A 21,226-nucleotide genomic window follows, 5' to 3' on the forward strand; every position below is an offset into this window, starting at 1 on the left:
TCATCTTCATCTCATAGTCTCTGCCTCCATCTATAAACTAAGGCTGATTTCACATGGGCCAAAAACAGTGGTGTGAAAACAGTGTGAAAATGGTATCAACCCTTTTACACCGTTTTAAACCCTTTTACACCATTTTCACATTGCTGTTTTTGGCCCATGCGGAATGAGCCTAAGCAAGCAGTTCCAAAAGTGGTTAAGCCCTGGTGGAAAGCCAGGAGAGACACCATTAACCTCCCCAAAAAGGATGCTTTTGAGACTTAGGGCAGCAAAATTTTGGGCACTCTTGCAAGAGGTGTATCTCTCAGTGCAGGTTCCTTCTCCACTCCAGGGCCCAGCTTTTGACCTCAGGGCCTGAATGAGTTCACGTGGGTGGTACCGATGTTTTGGGGTTTTGAATCCAGGCTGTTTTGGGAAACAATAAATCAATCCTACATTTTTAGTTGGGCTTGGGAATAAAATTTAAGCCAAAACAGTTGGCAAAGTGTGTTTATATGCTTGTTGTAGGCTCCAGTTAACATCTTAGCTGCCATATTTTGTACCAGTTGTAGTTTCTAGGAAGTCTTCAAAGGTAGTGTCGTATAGAGCAAGTTGCAATAGTCTAACCTTGATGTTACCTAGGTATGTGTGACAGTGGCAAGATCTGCTTTCTCTAGGAATGGCTGCAGCTGGCAGGCTAGTTTATGTTGATAAAAAGTGCTCCTTGATATATTCACCTCCTAAACAGCAAGGAGCACAAGTATAACCTCTCCAGACAGGTTGTATATTTCTTTCCCATCTGTCCATACTAGCTGCCTTGCATGTATTAACTTTCAGCAAGATCAGCAACATCCTGTCTGTCATTTATTCCAGACTCTGGTTTAGAGTCTCTTCTGCTTTCCTGAACTTTGGATAGAAAGGAGAAATAAGGTTGGACATCATAAACATCCTGATGCCAATTCAGCCAACTTCTAGCAATCTTCCAGTAATTTCATATTAAGCAACACAGAAGAAAAGTGGTCCCTTGCAGAGTTCCTAAGCGAGTGTCCATGAGGTACCACAGTAGTCCCTCAGCATCACCTTCTGGGACTTTCTTTCCAAGAAGGAACAGAACCGCCCCCTCGCCAGTTGTCCCAACAGTCATCAAGTTGTCCTAGCCAGTGACATCCTGCTCCTCCTATTAAGTTAGGAGACAATCATTTCAAAATTAATTCTATGTCCCAACGATTTGAATGACATTCATTTACTTATTTGCCTAATACTCCTGCTGAAACCAGTGGGACTTCAAAAGGCTCAGCTGTGTCCTAATTCTTTTCAGTGATTCAAGGGATAAAAACAGAGCTATGATTGTGAAAATGCATTTTTCAAATCTGGTTGATCATCACTTTTGGATAAATATATGTCCACATAATTAAAGAGTGCACCATAATGTGCACAGAACCAAGGGCAGAATTCAGGTTGCACAGGCTGCTGATTTTCAGACGACTGCATCCACCCTTTGAACTAGTTTACATACCTAACATCAATGCGCCCAGAGATCCTCCTAATTAAGTGTTTCTTGTGAAACTGCAAGAGTTTATTAAACATGAAAACAAGAGCCAACTATTTTGCCCCTACCAATGCAATGTTCTACTGCAGGATTCACAGGCTATTTAAAGAGATATCATCTACCCAAACCAAAGTGATTTTTTAAAAGAAAACATTTGTTGCACGAATAGAGGCTGTGATTGACATGACACAGGAACTTAAATAGTGGTTTCATGTAATTTCATATTTCGGCACCGGCAGCAGGATCACAGGTTAATGCATTTCTCTTTTTAAAAAAGAGATCTTGTATGTTGTATATTGCAGAGTAATACTTGTGTGCCACACTAGGGAGAGAAGGGAAGAGAAGTGAGGACGGAGTAGTACAGGAGAGAGAAGATGGCAGGGCACACACATTTCAAAGCACAGATATACCATTGCTATCTGTAGCAGCTCTGAATAGAGAGCCTTCCAGGATTGTCCTTTATGCACAAAGAGCAGGTTTAAGTTCCGCTTCTGTGCCTGTCCTTTATTTTGTGTAACTCATGTTCCTCATCTTCAGGCTCTGCCAGGAAATGTGAATGCACTTACACTGGTGTCATTGGAATGTGGTTGCTCTTCCACTGATTTCAATGAAAGGCAGAACCATTCAAAGAAGTTCACTGACATTAGAAGCCTCTAATATCTGAGGACAGCTCATCTTGTGTGTCTCTCTGTGAGGTGTTTTTTTATGCCTGTCATGATACCTTTTCAGGTTTTGTCCAGCCAAATCTGAAAGCCAGACCAGTTAAAAATGTGGGTTGTTGAACTTCCATATTTTTATTATTACAGGTGTCATGCCTGCACTTGTGAACCACTTGCTGAAACCCCAAAATACTGATTACAGCTCAAATCGACTGTGAATATGCTTAGCTTTTGATTTGTTATAGTTAGTAATCAGATCCAGTTTACTGTGCCCGAGAGTCATCCTCTTCTCATTCCTCTGTATATGGCTTTTGTTTTCCATTGGCACATCATCACAGAGGTCAGAAGAATTGGGGACTGCGTATCTGATCTCATTACTTAGTGGATGAGTAGGCTGGCTAAGGAGGTCTAGTTTGGTGTATCTGTGAGTTATTGGTTTCTCATCCTTCTGCATTTTGTTTATATTTTCCATAGGCTGTGCAGAATAGAAGAACTTGTTGTTTATTCCAGTATCCTCAGTCCCAAACTGCAGATCATGTCCATATCTTGCATTGGTGTCTAACCTTGGTGAAGATACTGATAGCAAAGATGCCTTAAATCTTCGAACATTAGATGTATCATCAAAGGGAAAATTTAATTTTGTTGATGTGCCATAACTAGAGTTTGGGTGGTCTGTGGGTTGGTGTTTCAAGTCACAAAGCCTCAGGAAGCCCAGGGCATCTTTTCTTGTTTCACCAGGAGCCACTTCTTTCTTCTCACAGGGCACAGTGGAGGTCACTTGGTTTCGATATGGTGATCTTTTTATACTTACTATGCTAGAGTTGGAGGAGCTACTTGAAGGGCTTGAGATATCGCTCTCATTCATTTGAGAATGCTTTAAAGCCGGCTCAGTCTTCTGCGAGTTTGTGTGAGAAGAGGAAGTGGATCCTTCAGCACTGGAAGCACTGAGTTTATTCACAGATCTCGATTCGGCATATAAGCATCGGAATTCTCTGTCAAAATCCTCAACGAGTTTTCCTTTGAACTGTGTCACTAGGCAGGTGTGGACTTGGCTGCACAGCCACGTAAAACTGAAAAGAGAAGATCAGAGATAACACAAGTCTGTCTTTAGATACACAAGGATGCACTGGGAGGAGGGGAACCTAATCTCCCCATCTGGTCCTTCTCCGCTATAGCCCTTGCAGCTTCTTCACTTCCCCCACTTCCTCCCTCCCCATCTTTCCAAGTTCTTCCACATTCTCTCCAATCCTTCTGTCCTTCTCCTTTGCAGCTTCTCCTCTTTCCCACCTTTGTTCCCTCCAGTTCACATTCTCCCCTTTTTTCATTACTTTCCCCCTCCACCCTAGCTTTGCTTCTGCCTGCTATCTTCCTTCTTGTCTGTCTTTTCTGCACTTGGCTCCACTGTGCAAATCTGCGTTCTGGGATCAAAATTTGATATATAAATGGAGTATCTGTGAAAACATTTGACTGTCAATAATAAATAAATAAAGCAAAAATGGAAGTTGGTTAGACATGTCAGTTGCACCATTGACAGTATTTTGCTGTATGTGCCGTGGAATAGTCTTAGGCTGGAGAAAGGCTTCACACTTTGCTTAGTGATATCTTATCTAATCTCAGAAGCTAAACAGAGTTAGCCCTGGTTAGCCCTGGTAGTACTGGTTAGCCCTGGTTAGCCCTGGTTAGCACTGGTAGTACTTGGATGGAAGACTACAAAGGAATACCAGGGTCACTATGCAGAGGAAGGCAATGGCAAACCACTTCTGTTAGTCTCTTGCCTTGAAAACCCTACTGGGTTGCCATGTTGACTATAATTTGACAGCATTTTACACACATGCGCTTATGGTAGGAAAGTGGCAGGATATACATCATTGAGTGGATCAGTGACTCAGGATGAGTCCATAGAAGCTATCTTCATTAGGCTATTACTGAAACTAGTACTTTAACCTATGTATTACTAGGCAAACCGTGGTGGGGTGGGGTGGGTAGGGGCTCTGTTTTAGAAGTAGGTGCTTCTACCTATCCTGCCAACTTTGCAGGATGGCCTAGTGGTGCAGAGCCAAGATGGATGCCATCCTCTGCATCAGCTCAGAGACACCCATGAGGGCAGTAAAACCTGCCTGGACTTGCCCTCGCCAACATCAACCTTGCAAATGTAACTTGCCCCTCCTTTTCTAAAGAGATTAGGAAGAGACAATATTCCAACCTGGAAAAGCTAGTTCCCATCTCCAGCCCTGGTCTACAAGCTTCTATGAAACAAAGGACATGCTAATGTAATCTCATCAAGAAGTTCCTTTCAAAAATACTAGTCTTATTTTTCTAATCTCCAATAAACCTCTCCTAAAGACCACTTTAATTTGCATTTAGCATTGTCTAGAAATTGTGATTAAGTCAGCTTCCTTCTATCTCCAGGCACTCCCAAGCTTAGAACACTAAGCCTAGTGTCCAACCAATAATTTTAACTACTCCAACACTTAACTTGAATACTTTACATTCATGTTAAGTGTTCTTCTCGCTAGAATCTCCTTTGTCCTGGAAAATCAGGGCCACTTAGCAAAATCTGAGGACCCAGTTCTTCCTATAATTATCCTCCTAGCCCAGCACTCAGGGTTCAGTATTCTTCTGGACACCCCTCTCCCTAGTTGATAGTGTTTTTCTTCCTCTACTGGAGCTCAGTGCAGGTCGCTTAACTCTGCTTCTAGACTATTCTGCTTCTAGAGCAGGTAATTATTGCCTTATTCCCCAAAACCATGCTTGTACATCTATTATTTTACCTTTATAATAAAAATGGTTAAACTTTCACTTCACTCTCCTGCAGATTTCTTGTAAAGGCTGATCTCTATAAAAGTTGGCAACAAAGATCTCGAGCTTTCATTAAAACATGCTCTGCCTTTTCTTGATTTCCTATTCTAAAAGGGCAGACCCCAGCATTTTGGCTAACATATAAATGAGATAATATAAATAAGTAGTTATATGTCATTGCCTGGTTACAAAAATGGAAGCAAACTAAAAGATAGTCACTGTGGCCATTTGGGAATTTCATTCATATGTACAATGAGCTGCGAAATACCTCAGTTTCAGTAACTCCAGGATTCACTAAACCTAGATTCACACTATCTGTAGTGAGTTTGAGTAGTTGTAAATTTAAACTTGCTTAATCTACAGTGATATAATTTACAAGTTAGAGACATGCCTTATATTTAGTCATGTTAAGGAACTGATAGTTTAAAGACTTGGCCTAAGATCAGATGACTAAGGTTCTAGAGACTGCTATACAAGAAGTTTTAGTTCCTCTTCATATTAAAGTTGCTTTAAACCATTCCTCACTCTTTCAGTCTCTGTCTGTGGACTCAGAAACGTTACTGTTCCCAACATGATGGTGAAGAATAGATAGGACCACTGAAACAGTTTGATCCTGACATTAGGTGCCTCTATATGGCAGTATATGTTACAGCAATGACTGTTGCATGCATCAGATGCAAAGGCTTTCCTTTGCCAGCTCAAATGAAACGGATTAAGGTAAATGTGGAAAGTCTGTTGAAGGACTTGAATTATCTTTTGCGTTTGACACCAGAACTTGTTTTCAATGCTGAGGATCAGTCCAGTGCTATGTGAAGCAATAACAGAGTGCCTTGGATCATGTGTAATGAGTTTTCCTTTAAGATCAGGTACCAAAGCCAGTTTGTCCCCATCTCCCTTTAAAAGGTAGTACCTAAGATCTGAGGATGAGGCATCCAGGCATTTGAGGTCTCTACCAGCCTCAGAAAACAATTGCCTGATACCATGGTAAATCACCAGCATCTGCAACAACTGCTTGTGAGCAAGACTTCCTGAGAGGTGTGCAGGGGGAAGAATTAACATCCCCACTGAGGTGATCCCAACTGGAGCTCAGATCTTCTAGGTCTTTCATATTTGTGTATCAGCAAAGGCAGATTTTCTTACCGCAGCCTGGCTGGTTGCATCTGATGAAATTCTGTCTTCTACAGAAAGGTGGCAGAGCCTTGTCCTCCCCACTATTGCTTTTGGAATGGAATCAAAGAATTCCCCATCAGGGCATGATCAGCTACAGGACTGGGTGGAGTATATAAAGCACTAAACCTGGGGACTGGGGGAGATGGCTTTGAATATTTCATTGAGGGTGCCTGATATTGGCCCCAGTAAACTACCCATGTCATCTCAAGCAGATTTATACCATTCCTAGACTGGCACTGTAATTCTGTTCCTAACTGGTCTTTAGAGTAACAAACTTAGCTAATTTAACTGTCAAGTGTGCCTCTAACGTCAGACTTTACAAGCCATTCTATTACAATCTAAACAAAAATGCATTTTGGAATGGGACTTTGATATGCATTGAGAAATCTCATAAAGTATGGTAGGCAGGATCCCTGTAAGTAAAGAAAAGTCAGGGCAACTATTACAGCCTTCATGATTTCACAAATGCAGAGAAATCAGATGTGGAGATAGGTGAGCTACATGCATAGAGTATAACTGTATCAGTCAGGGTAGCAGAGCTGGTGGAAATTAAAGTAGGGCTGTTTCCTCAAAAGAGAGCCAGGGAATAGTCTGGAAAAAGGCACATGAATATAAAACGGAAGCTAACCCTGTAATTACAAGTGCTTCAATTAAGATGGAATGCAATATGGTAACTGTGGAATGTAAGCAGGAAGTTAAAAATTGTGTAGCAGTTATGCAACATTGATGTTTGGGGCACGTGTGATTTTATGCATTTATCCTTGTAAACAGGTTTAATGGAGTTCAGCCAGATTTGTTCCCAGATACTCATAAGATACCCATAAGATAAGAATACCTATAATATTACAGCCTTATATTGCTTTTCAAGGATACACTTAAATAAATAAATGTTCATATTTCTTATATCTGCATGGTGATATCATGCCAACTCATATTACAAGTTTTTACATTTTAACATTGGTCTGTTCTGCACAACACAAACAAAATGTCTTGCAGATATTTTAAAAAGAATCATTTTGGGGTTTTTTTGTCTGAATAGCACAGACAAATAAAGCATTACACCCCAAAATGGTTCTTTTCCCTGCCCCCCCCCCACACTATTAGAGCTCTCACTTCCATTTTGTTAGCAGCTCCCACCTGCCATTTTCTGCAGCTCATCCGTCTGCAATTTCCATGTAAAAAGTACATGAATAAAGTTATTCACAATATTTTTGAGGTCATAAAGTAGCTTACTTGAATTACCACTCCCTCCAGAAACCAAAAGAAAGGGAAAAATGACATGTATGCTGAATTGGCAGTTTAGAAAAAATAACTTTTTTCATGTACTTTTTACATGAAATTGTGGGCAGATGAGCTGCAATCAGAGAAAATGTCTGTGGGAACCTTCTGAAAATGGGGGATGGCACAGAGAATCCTGCAGTGGCAGAAAATGGCAGGTGCGAGGGATGGCAAAAATGAAAATAGCAGCTCCTAAGGGTGGGGGTAAATGTCTCTTGCAGTCTTCACAGCAAGCAGGAAATGTTTTCAAAACATTTTCTGGAAAAAAGTTCTGATTTTAGCATTTTTTAAACAAAACTTTTTCAAGAAAAATAAAACATTTTGGGGAAAACACTCGAATTTCACCCCAAAACATTTTATTTTGCGGCCTGAAAACGTTTTATAGGAGCAGCAGTGGCGTAGGAGGTTAAGAGCTCGTATATCTAATCTGGAGGAACCGGGTTTGATTCCCAGCTCTGCCACCTGAGCTGTGGAGGCTTATCTGGGGAATTCAGATTAGCCTGTGCACTCCCACACATGCCAGCTGGGTGACCTTGGGCTAGTCACAGCTTTTCGGAGCTCTCTCAGCCCCACCTACCTCACAGGGTGTTTGTTGTGAGGGGGGAAGGGCAAGGAGATTGTCAGCCCCTTTGAGTCTCCTGCAGGAGAGAAAGGGGGGATATAAATCCAAACTCTTCTTCTTCTTCTTCTTCTTCTTATTTGTGCTGTGAAGAATGGACCATTATTGCAGTTAGAAATTCAAATATCACCATCTCATTGTTCACAAGAGGCCATCAGTTCAGGAGGAGAACGCAGAAACTACATTTTTTTCTCTTGACCATTGATAATGTGTATCTTTTAATACTACTTTGAACGCAAATAGGCAACACTCAAATCACCTACATTACGTAGTCACAAGGAATATGTCATGTTTAAAATGACTGCTTCCTGGGATATATGGCGCAATAATAATTTTCTCATGGTTCAAAGAAAACCACATTATAGGCAAAAGAGCATTCTTAGAATTATGTATGAAAATGATATAATTGCTCATAGTTCCCACCTGTAGGTCCCAGCAAGCACTTGTTCACAATCAATCATCATGAATTTCTCAAGAGCTTGTCCTGCAAGCTTCTTGCCAGCCTTACTGTAGTATGTGTCTCCGCTCACGTAGCGTATGCGCATGTTCTGGAATGGAGGGAAGGGGAAGGCACATTAGAATTGAGACCCAGCCAAGACATCTCTTTTTTTCCATTTAGCAAAGTGCTTATGGGGAAGAGTAGAAAATAAATGAGCATTGGGATGTGTCTAGTCATTTTAGGCACTGATTGGAAGGGAATGGAAAAGATAGTTTTGCATTTTAAAACATAATATGACTCTGAGATGAGTTAGTATCTGGCTAAATAGCAGAGGCTGCTTTCAGACACATATCCTTTTGCATGTCAGTTGTACTAACGGAAAAGGTTCATGTTGATCCATGCCTGTTCAAATGGCAGACATTATATTAACAGGTTCAGCAGAAGCAGCATATCCAAAAGAGCAACAATTTCTGAAAATACGTTTTCTTTCGTACTTTTCTCAACACATCTAGTGGTGTTGGCTATTCAGCCTAATTGCACTGACCAGCCCACATTTAAATTTAATAGACAATTTGCTGGTTTGACCGCTAGTAAATTCTTAGCATTTATTCCATGAAGACTCAGGAAGATGCATTTTAATGTCCAACAGGATCCCAGCATTTCTGTTTTGGGCACATCTGTGAAAATCTGGATCTTAATTATTAGGTTTTTCAGCTACAAGAAACCACAACTGATGGATGCTCAGTCTCTGCTATTATAGGGCGTGTCAGCGTGAATTCTTTTTCTGTTCCCTGTTCAGTGTGTTTGGTGCCAAATATGGAATCTGTGATAAGTCTTCTGGGAAAAAAAAGCAGGCACGGTTGAAAGTTGTGTGTTGAGACATCATCTGTTCTGGGGACAGGCAACCAGGATATCTGGGTTCAACCTACATATGGTGCTGGAAGGGTGGAATATGCTCAGTGCTTTTACAGGAGTGTTTAAATATGTGCAAGCGAAATGACTGAAGGAGGGGAGTTTATACAATTTTGGAAGGTATGGAGAGAGTATATTGATCTTACCTAATATGTGGTGTCAATAAATTTTTTTAAAAATCTATTTCATTTGTACCCTGCCTTTCTTCCCAAATGGGGACCCAAAGAGAGTAAGACAATACTGTTTCACAAGTGTATAACTGACTTGTGGAATTCATTTTTCAAGATGGTGACTGTTAGCTGAGACAGCTTTTCAACACATCAGCAACTTTTCACTTAGGTAATGAAAAGAGGAAAGGTAATAAAATATATGTAAATATTTTTCCCTCCCTCCCTTCATTTTTTTGTGTATCATCCTAGGTTCTTTTAACATAGTCTGTGATGGATTAGGCTTTAAAAGGGTTAATTTAAAAAGGTGCAGTTCAGCCCGAGCAGAAGCACCCAGTGTTAACCAGAGCACCACCTGATTGGCTGGCTGAGATGCAGTAGCCAGGAGCCACAGAGAGGGTGGGCTCATGGATATAAAAGCAGAGAAAGAGATTTTGAACAGTTCAGAGAGATCTGAAAGCAGCTTGAGAGCTTGCATGACACACAGATCGTGTCAACTCTCAAATTCAGTCAGTGGAGATTGTGTCTAAAGACAGAGATAGAGGGAGAACAGCTAGGGGGCCAGTGTTCTCAGAGATCTCAAAGACTGAGAGGAAAGAGCCTTGTTTTCAGAAGAGGCTGGGAGGCCTTGTGGTGGGGGAAGACAAGAGGGAAACTTATTTTACAGGGATGCTCCTGTGACTACACAGAGGGCTTGGCTACTGTCTCATGAGGAGACCACAGCTAGATACTGAGCCAGAGAGCCCATGAGGGTGTGTTTAGCTTAACTGGCGGAGTTAAGTGTGGTTTTAGTGAAACCCCAAAGTTTAATCTGTCCCAAGCCAGTGCTCTTTGGAGTTAAGGGTGGGTGTTTTAGGAGAGTGTTCAGGAACGTGCTGAAAAGGTTTACCCTAAATAGAGATACCTGTGCAAATGTGAAGTTATCTAGAAACTGAAATAGCCATATTTAAGTGAAGCTATATCTTGTAGCTGAAACAGCCATTTAAGAGAAACTGCATTTGTTCTGTAACATCTAAGTAAATATCTGCCTCAAGGAACCAGAAATGCTTAAGTACCTCTCTGTAATAACACATGAGAGGAAAGCTTGTAAAATAAAATCTAGTTTTGTTTTATCTTTCAAAATCCTCTCTAAGTTCCATATTTTTACCTCAGAACTGGTGGCAGATAATTATTAGTCTTCCTGACAGAATTTTTTGACTAAAGGGCTGGTGTGTGTGTGAGTGGGGAATGCCTAGGCCAACAACAGCTATCAAACTCCACCCGCAACACGCTGCCCCCCTGTTGGGCTTCTGTCTCTCTAGAGGGAGTGGGGAGGTGTTACAGTCTGCAACTAAATTAAAAAGTTAAGTATACTGGAAAGTCGTCCATGCCAAGATCCATTTTACTGCACATCTCTGCAAAATGATTCAAGTTCTTTTCATCAAGGATTAAGTAAACAGGAACGTGTCGTTTGCTTGAAGCTTCCATCAGGTCACTGAGTATCTCCATATCTGTGAAGAGGTCCATCACAATTGCGATCACCTGCATGGAGTGTATGAAAAAAAAGCAAGATAAATTTTTTAAAAACTGACAGAAGATTATTATAACACAATTTCCAAACTATAGCAACTGATATTGTCTATAGCAACTGAATATATATATGTATACAAACCCCTACTGAATATGTACCAACCCTACTGAATTATCTGTTTTCCACTGGTGTTCAAATGAGTTGTGGAAGAAAATGGTGTATGTGTGTTGTCAATGTGTTGACATCACTTACAGTTAAAACCTGGAAGTGACATCACAGGTATAATAGGATTTCACAAATCTCTTTACTTTTGCCACTGGTAAAATCCCAGAGCGCCTGTGATGTCACTTACGAGTTTTAGCTGCAAGTGACATCAACACATCAATAGCATCTTTTTTTCCTATGCCCTGCCCTCCAGACTGTCCCCAGGGAAGCAACAAGGAATCCTAAATGTTCAGGAAGTGGTAGGATAAAGCTGAAGAGGTGAATTCCTCACAGAATTCTAGCAGCTTGAGACATGGGCTGGTGGAGTAATGTATACATCCCAATGGGGCCCATTTTATTACAACTTTTGCAGCAAGACAACTTGCAGTCATTAGCAATTAACAACATTGCAGATAGATTTCCATGCCATTGAAAAAGTCACCTGCTGATTTCTGATACTAAAGTATATGAAGAAGTAAGGCCCTAGGTGGGTGATTTCTGGTCATTTTGTAGTCTAAAGAAAAGGGGCAGCTTTTGAGTTGGAGACTGTCTTGGATTGGATGGGAAGACGTTGCCATCTACAATTTCATCTTTTGTGTGATCAGTCTGTGACTGGATAGTACTCTCGTTGCAATGTGTAGTTTTCAGATTTTCCATAATAAAATTATTTTAAATCCCTGGTTAAATGAAGAATATTGAACTGACAGGCCCAGATGGATTTTATAAATGTACGGAGGAGAATTTAATATTTGCACTGCAGAAAGTTATGAATGAAATCAGTAGAGAGAAGATAGTACCGCCTTTGTAACAAGAAGCCCATACATTATAAGGAAAGGAAATAATCCTTCATTTTTGCAATTATATAGACTGATTTCACTCTTAAATGTGGACTATAAACTCTTTACTTCAATCATGGTGAAAAGATTAAGATGATGCATAACAGCTTTAATACATGAGGATCAAACAGATTTTGTTCCAAAAAGGTACATGAAAGATAATATTTGCTTTGTGAACAGAATTTGTGAAGATAAAGAAGAAAGTAGTGTTTATTTTTTTGGATGCCGAGAAAGTGTTTGACATGACAATATAGCTTGGTCTTTTTTGCTAAAATGTTTTGAAAACTTAAAGTGTGGCTCAAAATTTTTGAATTTGATTTATACAAAACAACATGCTAAGATCTTAATAAATGGAGTCTTAGCTGAAGGAATACAAATTGAAAAAGTAACACGTCAAGAATGCCCACTATCACCGCTGTTATTTAGCCTTGTATTAGAAGTATTAAATAATAAGATTAGGCAAGACTCACAAATTAAAGGACTAAGAGTAGACTGAGAAGAGTTTAAAGTGAAATGTTATGCCGATGACATGGTAATGACAATCAGTCAATACAGTTTATAATGGAACAAATTGAAATATTTGGATCTTTTTCAGGCTACAAGATCAATAAGGAACACATAAATTATATTGAAATTCTTATCAAAGGAAGAAGAAAAAGAAATCAGCAAGGTGAGTGGTTGTACTGTAATAGCAAATCATATCAAATATTTAGGAATAAATTTAACTGAACAAAATGACACGTTATTGAAATAATTATAAAATAAGGATACAAACAACATAAACAAGGATACAAGAGGATATGCAAAGATGGACTAAATTAAACTTTAATGGATAGGTAGTACCTGTATTGTCAAAATGACTATTTCCCAAAATGGAACTTTTCATTTAAAATGCCATCAATTTATGTACAAGAAAAAAAAAAGAATGGCAGAAACAGATAAGTAAATTCATCTGGAAAAGAAAAAAGCCAAGAATAGGATGGGCAGCCCAATCCACAGCCCGGGGCAGCTAGGAATGGCGCTGTTGTCAGCCCACAACTTCTAGAAGGCTTTCTGGTGGTGCGGGGAAGCAGAAAAAGCAAGCATACCCCTCACTTTCTGAAAGCCCTCCATAGGGCTAAATGGACTTGTGCCATCCAAAAGGGTGGCATAAGTCTAAGCCCCGCGGTATGGCATGAACTTCTGCAAAATTTCACCCTAGGGAATGCCCTGGTCCACCCTCTCTGTTCTTCCATGGTTGCCCAGACCACTTGGTTTCATCACTGCAGAGTTCAGGGGGTGGCTGATGGCCACTGTGTTTACCCCCCTCTGCCAGTGAGGGTGCCCCTTGCACCAGCAGAAGAGGAAAATGCATCAGCGCAGTCCTGCTCTGGCTCCACTAGTCGATTTGCCCCCTCCCATAGGATTGTGCTGTAAAAGTTCTACAAGATGAGAAAAAGAAAGGAGCTGACTCGGTTTGGATCATAGATTGGATAAAGAACACATATTAAAGAATAGTAAAATTAGAGACAGCGGATTTGAAAATAGGTTTATATAATTGGTTATGAGCAGGTAAACCAGCAAAGAAAAGAAACATAGATCAAAATGATGATCATGTAATTAGAGCCTGATTATTAAAAATCCAGGATATAACTCAAATGGACTCAAATGGAGCATTCTAAAACAAAGACAGTCCAGCTTGTGGTGAATGAAGTTACAATTCTGTTTTTTTTCTTTTACTGAGACAGAGGCCGTTTCCGCACGGCCACGCTGGGGGGTGCGTCGGCGTATACAACACTGACACACACCCCCGGGACTGTTCGCACGAACGATCCCGGTAAAGGCAGAGAAGACGGCGCAGCGCTGCGCCGTCGTCCGAACGACATACCTTCCCTGCGACCTTCCGATGTGTCATTCAGGCCAGGGGACACGCCCCCCCTGCCCTGCGCGACAGCTCTGGAGTCGCAGGGCAGGGGGGGCGTGTCCCCAGACCTGGGTGACGCGCCGGAAGGGCGCAGGGAAGGTACGTTGTTTGGGAAAGGAGGGGTGGCGCCTTCCAGCTGCTGCTGTTCGCACAGAAAACAGCGGCTTCGCGCCGCTGGGGGGGGAGTGAGGGTGGCGCGGCTGCAATGCAGCTGCGCCCCCCATGCGAACAGCTCCCTAGGGGCAGCGTTTTTGCTGTCCCTAGGGCGCTGTTATTGGCCCGTGCGGAAAGGGCCAGAGTATATAAACAATATTTTAAGAAATTCTGAAGGATTTTTTGAATATTTGATGACAGCTGCCAGAGTTGTGCTTGCAACAAAATGGAAAGCAGAAAAATGTCTTAGCTTAGAAAATTTGCAAAATAAAGCAAGAGAATATGCAACGATGACAAAATTAACGAGCTCAGTAAATAGGAGACCTAATCAAGAATTTCAAGATAAATGGAAAATATATTTTGCATATTATTTTCAAATATAAAAGTATTTATGAAAGGAGATGCATATGGTTGAAGTGTTATACAGAAACCATTTATTAAGGCCCCAATACTTTGCTAACAGTGTTGAGAAAAAGTTAAAAAGGAAAAATTTAACAAATAATTAAATAAGAAGTTTATTTGTTTCCGTGAGTGATAGTTGAATCCTTCAAACCTTTCATGGGCTTGGCTCAGACTGGTTGCTTTTATTTCCACTTTTCAAATACACAGGCAGTGACTGACTGGACACATGAACTGGCTCTTGCCCAGGTTCTAAAATTCACCCAAGAAACCATGACCACCCTCTACACACACTCCATAGCAATTTGTGAGTTTTTATGTGCACACTGTAGGTGAGTGACGAAGTATCATCATAAGCTGATTCAAAGCAGGGTTGAGGGAAAATGGTGAACAAGAATTAGAGCGGGGGTGGAGGTGGGTGCGGGGAAATATGCTCCTAAAATCCTGAGGTTAACATTTGAGAAACTATTTGGTCTTCAGAGCTCAGGCAGCAATACTACATACACATACAGTTTCTAGAAACAAACTGCTTTAAAACAAAAAGATTGTGAGGTGTCTGGGTAATTCTGCAGACAACCCTGATCTGTTAGTTGAATTGTCTGAAGATAGGATTTGTGAGTCATTACACCCTATTTCTTTTCAAAGTGTATTTTTGCTGTATGCTGAGAAATAACTGTGTTAACTCAATACAAAGAATGTATGAATGGCAGACTATAGATTTCAGAAGAACTGCATCCTGTTTTACTTATACCAAAGTTCTTTCACAGAAAAACATTTTAATGGAGCAATTAATGTGAAATCCTTATGTCGTAAGTATGTGTCTGATGATGACTAAATATCTGTTTTTTCCCCAATACATTTACTACAGTCTACACCAGGGGTGGCCAACTCTGGAGCTTCAGATGTTCATGGACTACAACTCCCATCATCCCCTACTGGCATGGCTGATGGGAATTGCCAGCAAGGACTGATGGGAATTGTAGTACATGAACATCTGGAGAACCAGAGTTGGACATCTGTGGTCTACATTCTGGTTTCACATTAGTTTGCAACACTTTCTGTATATGAACCTTATAGTATGAAAAACTTAGCAACATCCATATTACATTTTTAAGTGATAGTTCACTGTCATAGGGTTGGACCCATCCTTTTTTTTTTGCCCAATCATGCTGATTTCTTCTTACTGCAGCCCCCAATACAACATGGATTTTGTTCATGTCGTTCCAATGACCTCCCCCATAACCTTTTTAGATGGTGAAAGAGAACTCCTCCAACCTTTTTTACCAGAAGAAAAGCTGGCTGCATTGAACCCATTGTTTTCTAGTTCTTCTTTTCCACAAATGAACAGGTTCCCCCAGAAGGTGGAAAAAATTACTAGCTAACAAAGAAGCATGTGAACCATCTTGTTTCATTTATAAACTATCCCAGAGGGTTAGTCACATTACTCTGTTGCAGCAAAATAAAGCAGAAGTCAAGTGGCACCTTAAAGACTAACGAGCAGGCTGGCCATTATGCCACCAGGGAAAGTCCTAGTGAGCCAATGGCCTGGGAGGAGCATATCTCCTCTTGCATATGGCAGCCCATCTGAATCACACATGCAGCAGCTCTGGACCATGAGATATGGTCATGCACACCTACCATCACAGCCAAATCTTGGTCCATGAAGGGTGGCAGTGGAGAGTATGGCAGGGAAAGGGCGGGGCCCCTTCCCAAGGTCATTTTGGCTTCCCAGTATGTCCCTGAAGACTAACAAAAGGTATTTCATTCAAAGAAGAAAAGTTGGGTTTTTTACCCACTTTCCTCTGCCATAAGGGCTTTACAATTGCCTTCCCTTCCCCATCCTCAACAGGCATCTTGTGAGGTAGGTGAGGCTGAGAAAGTTCTGAGAGAGGTAAATCAGCCCAAGGTAAATCAGCAGGCTTTCAGTGGAGAAGTGTGGAATCAAACCAGTTCTCCAGATTAGAGTCTGTCGCTCTTAACCACTACACCATGCTGGTTCTCCAACTTTTAAGAGTAAGATGACCTCACTTCGTCAGGTACATAAAGCGAATAATTGTTTTACAGAAATTTTTATAACCAAGATCACAGAAAATGGGGCAGAAGAAAGGGAGTTGTAGCAGAGAGATATCTGCTGTAAACCATTCAAAGCTGAGACCATGGGTTTTCCCACACAACACAAATAAAATATGACTGTGTTCTAGTAGCATTTTCTCCTGATGTTTTGCCTACATCTGTGGCTGGTGTCTTCCCCAGTGATTCCTGCTGTGAAAGAAATCGACAACAAATAAAATATCTTGCAAATGTTGTAAAAAGAATAGTTTTGGCTCTTTTTGTCTGCCTACCATGGGAAAATAAGTTTTTCAGTGATAACTGTTTTTTAAAAAAATTCTGTGAGGTGTCTTTGAAGTTACAGAGGTATGGAGACTCAAAATCTATAGATACTGCTGATCCTCATATCATATATCTGTAGCTTCAAAGATAGCTCAAAGATAATTTTAAAAAGGAAAAACAACATTCTTGCATAATTGGCAGGCAATGCTGGCTTTATTCATGCACATAAATCACTGAAATGGTGGGCAGCTACGATGCCAACTGAGGAAATGTCCGTGGGAAACATTCAGCAAGTGGTGGACAGCATGGTGAATCCTGAAGCTGCAGGAAATGGTGGGTGTGAGCAGCAGAGAAAATGAAAGCAAGAGCTTTAAACCAGTGGTGGGGTCCAAACATTTTAGTAACAGGTTCCCATGGTGGTGGGATTCAAACTGTGGCGTAGCGCCAATGGGGCTGGGCGGGGCATGACGGGGGCATGGCCGGACATTCCGGGGCGGGGCATTCCTGGGTGGGGCTGTGGCAAGGACGCAGCTGCTGCGCCGGTCCTTGGGCAGGAAACGAATGCATTCAGGCGCAGGCTGCCACGCACGCCGGTGCACCTTCTGCTAGACTGCTTCAAGTTCTGCGCGCTACTGCTGAGAGGAGGGGCGTAACTAAGGCAAAAATCACATGGCAAAATCATCCATTAGTAACCCACTCTCGGCACACAAATAATTAGTAACCTACTCTCGGGAACCTGTGAGAACCTGCTGGATCCCACCTCTGCTTTAAACTCTGGCAGGAAAAATAAAATGTTTCCTGATCTCCGCACAGCATGCAGGAAACACCTTGAAATCATTTTTTTTTTGGGGGGGGGGGGATTAGCTAATTTAGCTCTTTCAAATAAAACCGTCTGATGATGAAATAGACCATTTTCAAAATGTTTTGGGGAAAAAGCTGTGCAGAGTTCTTCCCCGAAATGCTTCTCCCTTCAGTTCTCAAGACATTTTATTTGTGTTGTGAGGAAAAAGCCCAAGTGTAGGGGAGCAAATTGATGTTGTTACACATAATGAATGATAACAAAAGTCAAATATTTCAGCCCTCTTGGTTGCAAATACAAAAAGACATAATTTTAAAAAGTTAATTAATACTGCACAAAGGCCATTTATAGCTGTCAAAGATAAACATGCAGATTACCCACGGAAGGTACAATGAAACATAACAATCCATATTGTTTTGCATTATCATGCCTTAATCATATTACCATATTGCATCATGTTGTAATCCTTTACGTATGGTAATTTTTTTAAAATGCTTCTCACTGCACATCTGTTCAATTTTACCTTCTGTTTCTGAGGTAATTTAATAATGTCAACATTCCAGGAAGCAATCAAGTTACTGATCTCAATGATAAATGTCAATTAGGACTGAGAGTTCATATAAGACTTTGTATTTATTTCACCCTTCATGTTTCCTTCTCTGGCAAACACACAGAGCCTTCCCTCCTTATTTTTTATGCTGCCGTTACATATCTTACATACAAATATAAAAATGCTCTCTTTTTCCCTCCCCATAATGGAGGCAGAACTTGGGCAATTAAACAGAAAACAGGCTCTCTGCAGAATTTTTGTGTCAGCACTGTCCAATGCAGTCCTGAACGGGCAAATTAACTAATTTCAGTATAGACAACTATTCTCATAGGCTTCTTTATCAGCTTAACAGTTTGTGGTGAAGGAACTAGAGTATCTCATCACACAGTTTCTAAATTGGAATTTGATGAGTTCATGTTAGCAGAGAGAGCCATTTATAGGTGGAAATCAGTTGGTTTGAGTGAAAGGTGCTTAAACCTTGCTGTGCCTTCTGATTCTTCCCTGCAAATACCTCCCTCAGTCATTTCCCCCTATTTATGGATTTGGAGCCCAGATGAAGAGGAAACACTTAAAAGCAATAGACAGAGGCATTTGCAGGGAAGAACTGAGACATATACTTGCCTTCCAAGCAAGACAGGGTTTGCTTTGTAGTTCATAATTCCACCTTTAGATGGCATATAATGTATAATAAAGGTCCCATTATCTGAGAATACCCTTCATGACCAGATATTTGGAGATATGTTAGAGTGAGTAGCTAGCTCCCTTCTGACTATTCCATGGATAATTATTGAAGGGGTATAAATGTAATAAAATTAATTAATTAATTAATTAATTAACAGGAGTTATTTTTAACAAAATGTATTTTGGATCCAGATATATTAACTGAACACATCAATAGGTATCTCATTAGAAGCAATCCTTTCTGGAAACACCACATGATTTATTATACATTTTTCACATGTATTCCTTTACTGACTCATCCCCAAATGATCTCGAGTCTAGAACAACAATTGTCTCAGGGACAGTCAGATAAGGCTTGTGGAACAATTTTATCTGGCCCCCAGAGGCCACATCAAATTTTAATTAAGGTATGCTAATCTTTTGCCAATTTTCCTACATAAAGGAAATAAATTTGCTTTTTAATTCCCTTTTGTTTCTCTGTTCAAATTTTGTATTCAGTGCACAGGACATGCTCATCCATCATCTTCATAACTGAAGTTCACAGTAGTAGGTTACACTGGCTTTATTATAGAGCCTACTACATGTGAAGGAGTTAGACTGTGCAGCAAAATATATTTCTGGTCCCTAGACATCTTTCTGGTTAATCCAGTGGCCCCTGAGTGTGCAGAAATTGGCCTTCATGTGATGGAATGATGGCCTCCAGAACACTGAGCTATCAAAGCTCACAACCTGCAGAGTAATTCTTTACTTTATTTACAATTGTTCAAGTACAAAACATTACAACAATGAGGCACTAAAAATGAACATAACACATACACACACGAATTGTCTAGAAAGCTTTCTAAAACGACAACAACAACATCTATAATTCCAGTGTTTTCTCAGGAGTCCCACTGAAATGAAAATCTTCCCCATTAAGATTTTTAACAAGTGTTATACTTACTCTCTTGGCTTTGCTTATTAGAGATCGAAATAGTTCCTTAATGTTGTTTGCCTTGTCCCTTTGGAAATACAAATTGACTTCTGTTTTCTCAAACCATGAGACAGAGGGTACTACTGGCCAACCCAGCTCCAACTCTGGGGGATCAATGTCTGACATACATGGAAAGTAGGTACCAGATGTAACTCCAGAAAGGAGAGAATCACTGTCTGTACCATCTTCTCTTGTGAGTTCTGCCTCGTGCCCATTAATGGGAGAACCTGTGATGTTTTGGCTATGTTGGTTCATGTAATCCATGTCTAACGTTGAAAGAAACGGCAGCTCCTTTTCCTGAACTATGGCTTGCAGGTAGCCAGATTCACCCTGCTCCAGGAAGGCATCCACGGCCAGTCTAGCTGTCTCGCTGTGCTGTAACATGGAAGGAGTGATTTCTGTTCGCCATGGTTTTTTCAGATCCTCCACACGACTCTTCAGCTGCCCTGTGGTCCCTTGAAGATTGCCATAGCTCCTGTGGAGCCAGTTCTTTGATTCTGCTGATGGATACCCAAACATGGTAACAGTTGCTATTACCTCTGCCAAGGAATAATGTGTTCTCTCGTTTTTCTGTGACTTTTTTTTGCTGCAACTTTAATCCAAGCTGTTCCACGGTTAAGATCCCCAGGAGTCAGTGTTTTGAGCTGCTTGTCTGATCTTTCCTTGGTCTTCAGTCTCTTCTAAACATAAGAGTATTCCAGTGAAAAAGTGGTTTCTGGAAGAGTCTGTTCTCAATTTTTCCACTGAAGTCGGAATAGTTGCAGAAAAATTCTGGGTTTCAGGGCCTGTCTCGATGTTTCCTTCCTCATGGAAATGAGGAGAAGGGTTTTCTGTGGCTGCTTTTAGATATACTTCCTTCAGCAATGCGACCCAGTTAAGTTCCCGCCCTAACTAACCTTAAACTAATTTCTCTCTTGCAGTCAAAGCACTGGAACCTGTTCTGTCAGTTCTCGTGCCTGGAGAGGAGATATGAATGTTGAAACCTGTTCTAAGGTCAATGTAGATTTGTCATAATTATAGCTATACACAAATGATACAACAACGTAATAACACTGAGCCAGTCTGGAAATGTGAAGGGAGGCTGCCAGTAATTCTTTGACATTTTTTTTTCTCAGGTGTTAAAAAAAATCCGAGCACTGGTGCTGCAGATTGTTTAAATTGTTCAAATTTAGTGCAAGGCAGTGGCTGTTCATGCTCTCCAGTCCACTCATTTGGTTTGAGCTGCAAAAGAAATGCTAAACACTAGGCAACGTTTTCTATTCAAGGTTTATATTAATGTAGATTTTTAGTTTTTGGGCAACATAGTTAATTTTGGCTAT

General features: G+C 40.7%; 1 protein-coding gene across 1 annotated transcript; it reads right to left on the minus strand.

Annotated features, from left to right (window-relative positions):
* Positions 1 to 1,636: 1,636 nt before the first annotated feature.
* Positions 1,637 to 20,783, minus strand: FAM83C (family with sequence similarity 83 member C). Its single transcript, XM_048498026.1, has 4 exons — positions 19,878 to 20,783; positions 10,922 to 11,089; positions 8,474 to 8,598; positions 1,637 to 3,254 (listed from the first exon to the last, which is right to left on the minus strand). The coding sequence occupies exons 1-4, from the start codon at positions 20,424 to 20,426 to the stop codon at positions 2,381 to 2,383; spliced, it is 1,716 nt and encodes a 571-aa protein (XP_048353983.1). The 5' UTR covers positions 20,427 to 20,783; the 3' UTR covers positions 1,637 to 2,380.
* Positions 20,784 to 21,226: the final 443 nt, after the last annotated feature.

This window comes from Sphaerodactylus townsendi, linkage group LG05 (genome assembly GCF_021028975.2).
Source record: "Sphaerodactylus townsendi isolate TG3544 linkage group LG05, MPM_Stown_v2.3, whole genome shotgun sequence".
Lineage (NCBI taxonomy): Eukaryota > Metazoa > Chordata > Lepidosauria > Squamata > Sphaerodactylidae > Sphaerodactylus > Sphaerodactylus townsendi.

Excerpts from the sequence above, each read along its gene's own strand:
- FAM83C (XM_048498026.1), bottom strand. The coding sequence starts at position 20,426 with ATGTTTGGGTATCCATCAGCAGAATCAAAGAACTGGCTCCACAGGAGC. Across the intron at positions 11,090-19,877 it reads TAATAAGCAAAGCCAAGAGA|GTGATCGCAATTGTGATGGA; the intron begins GTAAGTATAACA and ends CACTCCATGCAG. Across the intron at positions 8,599-10,921 it reads TTGGCATGGACGACTTTCCA|AACATGCGCATACGCTACGT; the intron begins GTATACTTAACT and ends CCTCCATTCCAG.